The sequence below is a fragment of the Sceloporus undulatus genome, chromosome 11 (genome assembly GCF_019175285.1).
Source record: "Sceloporus undulatus isolate JIND9_A2432 ecotype Alabama chromosome 11, SceUnd_v1.1, whole genome shotgun sequence".
Taxonomy (NCBI): Eukaryota; Metazoa; Chordata; class Lepidosauria; order Squamata; family Phrynosomatidae; genus Sceloporus; species Sceloporus undulatus.
In genome coordinates, this window is record NC_056532.1 from 6,764,552 (window position 1) to 6,774,320 (window position 9,769).

Sequence of the window (9,769 nt, forward strand, 5' to 3'; positions counted from 1 at the left end):
GTGTTTGCTTTTGTCGTCATCAAAAAGTACAAAAGTCTCCCCCAATTTTTTCCCCTGCCCTCCCTCCCTCCCTCCCACCGACTCATTTTTGTCACCAACGTTACTATATGGCAGGATCAGACTCTATCCTGCAAATAAGAAGCATGCTCGGGGTGGTCGTTGCGGCGTGTTCGACGGTTCGCCCATCAAATCTTCATCCGTTGTCCCGTTTTATTGGGATATTCAGGAGGACGCCATGCCCAATAAATTGTGTGCCCAAAAAGGAGAAGTGGAAGAGAGAAGAGCCCTCTCATTTTGGAAGAAATGAACCTCTCCTTCCCGCTAAAATGATCCTTGGCAGGCGATGTGCAGAGAGGTAAAGAATCCCACGCGAGGGAAGACTCGGCTCCGTTCCTTTTGCAGGACGATCGGTTCATTTTTCGTCCCGACTGGAAAGACAAGCCCCAAAGGCTTGGTCGAAACAGACGGCTCTCTTCCGCTCACGGACGCCACTTTGAGAACGAGGGTCTCGTTCTCCCCAAAGCCCCATGCCTTCGGCTGCTTCTCAGGAATCGTGACAGGCCTTCTTCCATGCTAATCCGATGTGAAGACTCCTGGGGAGGGAATAAACATGGAATAAGTCCGCTTTCGCAGGCCGGTTTGGCTGAGCCCATTATAGGCAGCCAATTTTATCCCTCCTTTTTGGACTGACTCCTTAACGGTAGTGATTCCTTTCCCTTTTTTGAAGACCAACATTAATTGATTTTTCATTTTTGATGACTACACCTTATGGAAGCAATTTTTGTTGTTGTTTTCGATGAACGGCGGTGGTTCCCAGACGCAGCCTTCCAGATGTTTTGGACTTAGCTCCCAGTGGTTCAAACTGCCTTGTGCTTCTGGGAGCTGATGTCCAAAATACCCGGAGGACCAAAGTTTGGGAACCGCTGCCCTATCTGTCATGAGGTTTTCTTCAGAGGTGGTTTACCATCGTGGTCTTCCCCTGTGGCTGAGAAAGAGCAACTTGCCCAAGGTCCACCAATGGGTTCCATGGCTGAGTGGAGAACCGAACCCTGGTCTCCAGAGTCATCGTCCGATGCCGAAACCGCTATGCTACCCCTGTTCAAATGGCCAGCCATTGAGCCTCTGCACAACTGGAGACTGTAAGCTCCATGAGGGTGAGAGACCTGTCTGGTTGGTTGGCCGGTTAGCTTCTGGCGGGATTGAGAACCTGTTTTGGATGATGATTCCCATGATCCCCGTCCGCCTCTGTCTGGGGCTCTCTCCCTGCCTCTGAGTCTGGGAAAGAAGTGAGCGCTTACCTGCTAAGTTCATGGAGCAGAGGACAATGATGACAGAGCCCAGGACGATGGAGAGGATGCTCAGGAACCGGGCCACCCGCCCGAGGCGGCGTGCGCCATCCATGTCTCCCTGCTGGCTGCTGTTCCTAGACTGGCAGGAAGGGAAAGAAAGAAAGAGCCATCTTAGGCCTGCGTTGCGGGGTTTCCTCCTTTCCTAAAGTGTTGGGATGGGGCAGAGAGATGTGCTAACTTTTCATTCCCCATCCAAGCCAACACCTTGTCAGTGAGTATACATATACATATAGAGCTCCAACCATTGCACCCTACTGCCTCCATTCCTTCTCCAGACTGTAATTATAACATCAATATTCAATTAACCTCATTCTCCCTTACCTTCTTTTTGTAGTATTGTCGTAGAGACTGTAGGATCCCCCCTCTTCCAGGTGCTGTGGGACTGCAAAACCCATCACTCCTCACTACTATCATGCCAGCCAGGGGCTGCTGGGTGTCGGAGTCCGGCAACATCTGGAAGGCCACGTGTTCCCAGCCCCTCTTAATCTCTCCTGATGATGAGATCTCAAAAAGCACGTGGCATTTTTAATGGCCTTTTGCTCAGCTTAAAGGCGTTGGGTTAATATGGATCCCGGAACGTCGCTTTTAAGAGCCAGATCCTTTTTGCTTTTTCATTCTGCCGAGCTTTCGGGAAATGGTTTTAAAAAGGAGCTTTAATACTCTTTTTCATTGCTTTTCTAATTTTTAAAGTTGCTTTTTAAATGTTCTTGAGAGTTTAATTGTTTGGGGCTTTATCCACATTGTAGTATATTGGGTTTAATTTCTGAGTTTGCAATGAATGACTGGGGATCATGGAGTCTTTCGTTCAGAGAGTCGACATAAGTTGGTGACTTATGGCAATGTTGTTGCTGCTGTTGTGGTGGTGGTGTGCCTTCAAGTCATTTCTGACTTACGATGAACCGATCGCAGGGTTTTCTGGGGCTGAGAGAGTGTGTCTTTCCCGGTTGGACATTTCTTTGGAAGCCTTAAGAGGCAGGAAAGTCATTAAATAGTTTGTTCTAGGCAGTCCCTCTGAGTTCCAAAGGCCTTACTCTGATAAATGAGTATAGGACTGTATAGCCTTTAAAGTGAAATCCTATATACAATGGGCCCTTGGTATGCATCTGCTGGGGTTTAGTTCCAGGACCCTACCAAAATCCAAGGATACTTGTGTCCTATTATATATGCAAAATGGTGTCCCTTATATCAAATGGCAAGATCAACCTTTGCTTTTGGGGATATTTGGAGAGGGATATTTTCAAGCTGCAGATGCAGAATCCGTGGATACAGAGGGCCGAACATAGTCCCATAAAAGTCAACAGGGCTTACTTCTAGGGTTGGGCTGTAAAGGCAGATGGGATCGAGGTTGGCAGGATTAAGGACAGGGAACCCATTGGGTGGCCTTGGGCAAGTCACGCTCTCTCAGCCTCCGAGGACAGCAATGCCATACCCCCGGTGAAGAAACATGGCAAGAAAACCCTGCGATGGGCTCACCTTACGGTCGCCATAAGTCAGGAAGGACTTGAAGGCATACAAGGCAAGAGAAAGTGGAGAGGAAGAGAAGAAAGGAGGAAGGGAGGAAAAGAGAAAGAGAACTGCAGAGTCACCCAGTGAAAATGAATCTGGAGGGAGATTCATGTAAAGCTTTGTGCACCGGACGTCATTAGTGTCCCAAAATCCACACCCTGAAAGCTGCGTCAGTATGGCCACCGGCTTGAAGAAGGGGTGAGTCACATTTATGGGGAAATATGAGGGGGGGGGTTAGTTGTAAGGATTAAACTGAGCCTCTCTCTCCAACAGCAGTCTACCTGTGAAGCTTAGGGGAGGGTGAAAGGATGGACAGGACTCAAATGGTGGCCTTTCTGGAAGCCGTGTTGTGGACGATGGCATGGCTAGTCCCCTGTTGGATTTAGCCAGGGTGGGCTCTTAAACACTAGGCTTAGCAGGGCTATGTCTTCAGCTGCCAGAAGAGATTAGTACCAGCTACTTAGCACTTAGTGTGATACAGTGGCTTGAGTGCTGGACTGGGACTCAGGGTTCGAATCCCCGCTCGGCCGCTGGGTAACCTTGGGCAAGGCCCGCTTTATCAGCCTCAGAGGAAGGCAAAGGCAAGCACACACCCAGAACAAATCTTGCCAAGGAAACCCTCTGGTAGGTTCATCCTAGGTCTGGAAGGCACACAGCAATGACAACAGTTTAGCCGGGAAGGGTTAGCCAGATAGAAAGGCAACCCTGGTATTGTCATGGAGCTGAGTAAGATCCCTGGGGAGCTGGAGAGTATATGGATCCTTACTACCCCAAATAAGCTGTGGATCTGCCCCGTGCCATGTGTCGCCATGACTTTTCCAGACGCGCCAGCTCCCTGCCTAGGTCTCCTTTCGTACAAAGCTGACATCTCACAGTTTGCTGGAGTGATCTCATCTAGCTCTGACTTCGCCATTTTCACAATCGCTGGTGCAAGATGGATTTTTCCCAGCAACACACTATTCAGGGGAGCCATCCCAACTTGTGTAATGCAAAATACTGAGGAGTGTTTTGGTCTTAAATGAGGTTTTAAGTGTAGAAAAGACAAACCCACATGGGCCCTGGAGAGCTTGGGTCGAGGTGAAACCCATGCTTGTCCTAAGAAGGATGAAGGACATTGGAAGGGAGTACATTCTTTTGCCAAAGTGCTTTTGCCATTTGTGAAGCTCTACCATAATCTTCACTATTCCCTTCCCAATGACACTACTGGGTATATCTTGACTGCTGTGCGTTCAGTAAAAAGCCCCTTTTAGAGAGTCCTGTGTGAAGAAGGGAGGCAATGAGTCCAAAAACTGCCTGATGCTCCATTTTGCCATCTTGACATCTGTACTCAGATCATTCCTATGTTCTGAGGGCAGACCTGGCGACAGACCTCTGGAGAATGTGGGCAGACAATTGTTACTGCATCCACATGTGCATTAAACACGTCAGCATAATCTAGTCTTGGCAAAATTGGACTCCGGGCATTTTTCCTTCCTCATCTTTGGTGTGCTGGCACACCTTTACTTGTTGGTAGTGAAATCAACATGGTTTGAGCATTGGACTATGACTCTGGAGGCCAGGGTTCAGCATGGAAACCCACTAGATAATCTTGGGCTAGTCACACTCTCTCAGCCTCAGAGGAAGGCAATGGGAGCAAACCTCCTTTTGAACAAATCCTGCCATGAAAAGCCGGTTATAGGTTTGCTTTAGGATGATTGTAAGGCACACAACAATAACAGCAGGATTCCCCTCCAGTCAATGGTTAAACACATAAACATTGAGGTTCATCCCTTCCTTTCATCTGTGTTTTCTGACCCGAAATGCTCCAAACCTCCTCAAGGTGTTTATTTTTGGTGCAGGGATAACTCCGTACATGCTCTGAGGTAGGTTTCTAGTGAGTATGCTATATCTTCCCCCAAAAGGAAGAGTACAGTTTTCACCTTGTCTTTCTTCCTTGGGTCAATTCCCCAATAATATGCCCTGCCGAAAAAGCAAGCCACTCAACCTTCAGGTGCCAGAGTTGTAATTGGAAAAGAGCAACCCAGAAGCACTCAAGAGAGGCTTCTGGAGGGATGGAGAAGAGCCCAGCCAGGGTTTTGTCTTGGCCTCTCCAAACACCTTTTAAGTGGGACACAGTCTCCAGGCCAAAACCCGACGGCGGCGGCTGGGGAATGGCAGGCGGAGATGAAATGTAGGAAACATAATTGTTTATCATGCAGAAAAGGAAGACTCTCTGCACCACTTCCAGTTGAGTTTGTTTCTTTATGTATTTAAAAGACCTAGCCCTGTTTCTCCAGAGCAAAAGGATTCTCCGAATCAAGTTATGGAAAGGATTCCACCATCTGTAAAACTCAAAAAGGTGACTGACTAATTTGAAGGAGTGGAATACCATCCCAAACCCACCAAACAGGGATCCTTTTATTGGGGCAACCCAAACGCACCCAAGTCCATTGTGTGCATTTTGGTTCTCCCTGTTTGTTGGGTTGGGTTTTTGGGAAGTCATTGTAGGGTGGCGTGGTGGTTTGAGCATTGGACTCTACCAATCTCCACCTGATTTGCAAGGGCTGTTGTTGTTGTCTTTTTAAAGCCCATCACAACAGAGGAGGAAAAAAGATTTCCCTCACTCTGGAGACCAGGGATTGGATTCCCTGCTCAGCCATGGAAACCCACTGGGTCACCTTGGGGTGAGTCACACTCTCTCGGCCTCAGAGGATGGGAAGGGCAAACCCCTTCTGGAGAAGTTGGCCACGAGAAGCCTGTGATAGGGTTGCCGTAAATGAGAAAGGACTTGAAGGCACACAACAATAACAATATGGCTACCTCTGGAATATGGTCCCTTGGAGGGAAGGCGTGTTGCATTGATAGCAGCTAGTTGATACATTACTACACCAATTTGCAGTTAATTCAAACAATGATCCCTTCTCTGAAGATGCTGGTGAAAGGGCAGGAACAAACTCTTCTAGAACATGGTCACATAGCCTGAAAAACCCACCAAAAAAAGCTAACCATCCCTTCATTCAGACCCTGCTCCAGTCTTTTCAAGGGCAAACCCCATCCCTGTTGGGATGAAGCAGTTTCAGACATTCCCCTCCTGTTTGAAACTCTCACCAGAGTTAGGGAAATCTTTTTTCTTCCTCTGTTGTGAAGGGTTTTAAAAGACAACAACAACCCCTGCAAACTGTTCTAGAACACGGCCACATAGCCTGAAAAAAACCCAACCATCCCTCCATCCAGGCCCTGCTCCAGTCTTTTCTCTCTCTCCCCAAGGGCAAAACCCATCCCTTTTGGGATGAAGCAGCTTCATAAATCCCCAAACAAAATTGTTAGGGGGATTCCTCCCCCCCCTCCTGTGTTGTGAAGGGCTTTAATAGACAACAGCCGCCCTTGTAAATGTGTTGGAAATCCTGCTATTGGGATGCCTTTCCCTCCCTCTTTGCCAACTTTTCCTGTGCTCTTTGGATAGATGGAGAAACCGACCCCTCTCTTGAGACCCCTTCTTTCTCCTCTATTTAACCCTCTTTCTCAATGGGCCAGGTGGGTCTAGTAGAGGGTTCTTTGGGGGCCCTATGGATGCCCCCCATGTCCCTCTACCATGCAGCCCCACAGTTTGGGAAGGGCGAGAACTGGGTGCCCCTATTTTGTGCCAAGGGCGCACGGCGCGCTTTGGAGAAGGACCCCTCACTTCTTTCTCCCCCGTTTAACCCTCCTCCCAGTGGGGTCGGTGAGTCTGGTAGGAGGGTCTTTGGGGATCCTAAAGGTGCTCCCCATGTCCCCCTGCCATGCAGCCCCCCAGTTTGAGAAGGGCGAGAACTGGGTGCCCCCTTTCCTGTGCCAAGCGCTGTGCGCTTTTACGCGCGGCAGCAGCATCAGCTGCAGCCGGGTGCCCTTTTGGAGCGGTCTTGGGGAGGGGGTACCCCCCTACCTACCATGATGGAGAAGACCAGGGCCAGGATGTTGACGGGCCAGATGGGGCAGAAGCAGGAGAAGATGGCCAGGAGCAGGTAGTCCCGGGGGCGGCTCGCTTCGTGGAGGCTGGAGGAGGTGCGCCCCAGGCTCAGCTTGGAGGGCGACAGAGAGGTGGCCTCCAAACGCCCCTCCGAGAGGCTGGGCTGGTAGGACAAGCTGGCATGGCCGTTCCTTTCCTCCTCCTCCTCCTCCTCGGTGCCCCTCACCCCAGAGGAAGGGGCCACAGAGCCCAAGGTGGGGCAGAGCAGCTTCTCCGTCTCCCCTTGGGGAAGGTTGGGGGAGCCCTCCAACGCCTTCTCCAGCTGGCCATCCGTGTTGATGGCCATGGCGACTACAGGGAGGCTCTTAGATGATGATGATGATGATGCCCATGCTGCCAAGGGTGGCTCCCAGCCTTCTCCTCATCCTGGGCTGGAAGGAACTGCTGCTCTCCTTGGCCACGCCTGGCTCTGCCAAGCCCTTCCCTCCCTTTCCCTTCTTGGCAACTTGGGGGCACTCCTGGCAGCTGGCTGCCCATCCAGACTGGCAGCAGAAGGAAAGGAAAAGAGGAGCCCTGGCTGGATCCTGCCACTCACTCCAGGCAGAAAGGTTCAGGGCATCCACTCCTTCCCAGAAGAACAAAAACATTGCACACTGGATGCATTATTTTATTTGCTTTGCTTTGGCTCCATCATATGCATCTGGAGAAGGAGGCTTTAGTCTATGACAGCTTACATTGCCAGCTTCTTTATTCCAAAGGTATAGCTGCGTTAGTCTGTAGAGTTGGTACGTCGGAGTTTATCACACTGCGGCTTATTTCAGCATTAAAGAGAGATTAAAGTTCATTGATAACACACCCCTTGCAAATGAAGCGAAAATGGCAAGAGAGTGCACGAATGATTATCACACGCAGTTGGGCAAACCAAGGGATATCGGAAATGCATTGTCACTGAAATCCCGAAAGTAAAACCGTGTGCATTAATGCTTCTTTGTGGCCACTTTAATAGCGGGTTTTGTGCAATGCTGTGTGAAGCCATTTTGTGTCATTATGTGACTTTTCTGGGATATTCACAGGGTAAATTCCATAGATCTTGTAGCACCTTTGAGACTCACTGTAAGAAAGATGTTGGCAGCATCAGCTTTCCTAGGCTTCAGTCTTACTTCCTCCATTAGACTTAAGTCTAGGAAAGCTCATGCTGCCAACTTCTTTATTTCGGTGAGTCTGAAAGGTGCTACAAGATCTCTCTACACATTGGTTTGACTGCAGCTCTGGTTGGATTCCCAGCTTGGCTATGAAAACCCTGGGCAGTCAAGTCACATTCTTCCAGCCTCAGGGGAAGCCCAGGGCAGGCCTCCTCTGGACACATCTTGCCAAGAGAACCCTATGGTTATGATTTATCGCTCCATCTTTTGCATGGCGCCCTTTCAGATATTGCAAAAATACCATTACCTCTCCATCTTCTCGTCTCCAAACTAAACATCCCCAGCTCCTTAAATGGATAAGTCCCCATATAAGCTTCATTTCTAGACCTTTGGCCACCTTTGGTCACCCTCCTTTGGACACATCCTAGCTTCTCAATATCCTTCTTGGAGGATTCACCCAAATTTGCAAATCCCTGTACAGTCCAGGTTAGTTTTAAGATAACCTAAATGCTTGTGGATTGAGAAATTGAACCATTTCTCCATCTTTAATAGCTTCATTTCCATTCATTTGCCCTTTGCAAACCATCCAAGGCTGGTGGCCATTGGGGCTGATATTTCCCATTGCCAAACAGGTTTAAAAATGGTTGTCTTTGCACCCCTTAATGGTCTAATTTTGCCCATTTTCATGCAAGGGTTTTACAGTTGGCATGGAGTGCCACCTTGTGGGATCATTTAGAAGATGTTTTGAATCATCCTGGATCATTTAAAACAGTGGGGTCCCAAACTCTGACCTTCCAGGGAGTTTGGACTTCAACTCCCAGAATCCCAGGCCATTAGCTAAGAGGGCAGAGACTTCTGGGAATTGAAGTCCAAAACACCTGGAGGACCAGAGTTTGGGAACCACTTATTTTGGAGATCTTCTGGATGGTCCACTTTTAGCAAGGATTGTCCATCTTTTCACAGGACTAGAGGTCCTCCTTTTCCAGGACATGCCCTACATTTCCACCTTGTCTCCAGGAAGAATTCCAACATGTCCTCCATTTTTTAAGCATGACTAAGGTCCAAAACACACTGTGGAAATAAAGTTTGAGACCGTTTTAACTGCCTTGGCTAAATGCTAGGGAATCCTGGGAATTGTAGTTTATTAGTCCAAAACACACTGCAGAAATAATCCAGTTTGAGGCCAAAACGCCAAATAACACGACGGCAAAATACTTTTATTATTAGTGTTTTGAGTTCCAGTCTCTCCATGCTTTGTACACATTTAACGTTGTTGGTTCAGTCAGCGTCGAATAAGTTGGCGATGTTCACAGGATGGAAAACTACACAAGCAACAAGGAAATAAGGAGAAAGGCTATCCTGAGCTTAAACTAAAGTTTAAATAAGGAAATAAGAATTAAGTCGGTCCTGAGTTTAAACTAAAAAAAGGCGGGAATCGCCTGCTTAATTCAGAAACCAATTAAAAGTGAAAAGCAGCGACTTAAATCTCTCAACAAACAACATTTCCTGAGGTAAAAGTTTGAGCAAACGCAAGGAAATGTTTGAAGTTATAGTTCCCAGACAAGGCCGCATCCACACCGCCGATTTAATGCGGTTTGACACCGCTTAACTGCCACGGTTCCGTGCTGTGGCATTCTGGGATTTGTAGTCCTGTGAGAGTTCTGATGCCACCGCAAACTACAAATCCCAGGGTTTCCATAGTTCAATGGCAGTCAAAGCGGTGCAAAACTGCCTTAGTTTTGCAGTGCAGCAGCATCCAAATACTGTACTTGGAGAAGTGGGAAGGGGAAGGTTGCCGCTCCCATCGTCCTCCCAGTTGCCATGGATACTGAATGGGGATTCTGGGG

At 48.5% G+C, this 9,769-nt stretch overlaps 1 protein-coding gene across 1 annotated transcript; it reads right to left on the reverse strand.

Moving 5' to 3' along the window:
* Positions 1 to 420: 420 nt before the first annotated feature.
* TRARG1 (trafficking regulator of GLUT4 (SLC2A4) 1) lies at positions 421 to 7,221 on the reverse strand. The gene is made up of 3 exons (XM_042442539.1): positions 6,761 to 7,221; positions 1,299 to 1,428; positions 421 to 593 (listed from the first exon to the last, which is right to left on the reverse strand). The coding sequence occupies exons 1-3, from the start codon at positions 7,124 to 7,126 to the stop codon at positions 574 to 576; spliced, it is 516 nt and encodes a 171-aa protein (XP_042298473.1). The 5' UTR covers positions 7,127 to 7,221; the 3' UTR covers positions 421 to 573.
* Positions 7,222 to 9,769: the final 2,548 nt, after the last annotated feature.

Bases quoted from the DNA above. Each gene is read 5' to 3' on its own strand.
- TRARG1 (XM_042442539.1), bottom strand. From the start codon at position 7,126: ATGGCCATCAACACGGATGGCCAGCTGGAGAAGGCGTTGGAGGGCTCC. The intron at 1,429-6,760 runs GTAGGTAGGGGG...CCTTCCTGCCAG, and splicing joins CCCTGGTCTTCTCCATCATG to TCTAGGAACAGCAGCCAGCA. The intron at 594-1,298 runs GTAAGCGCTCAC...TTCCCTCCCCAG, and splicing joins CTGCTCCATGAACTTAGCAG to GAGTCTTCACATCGGATTAG.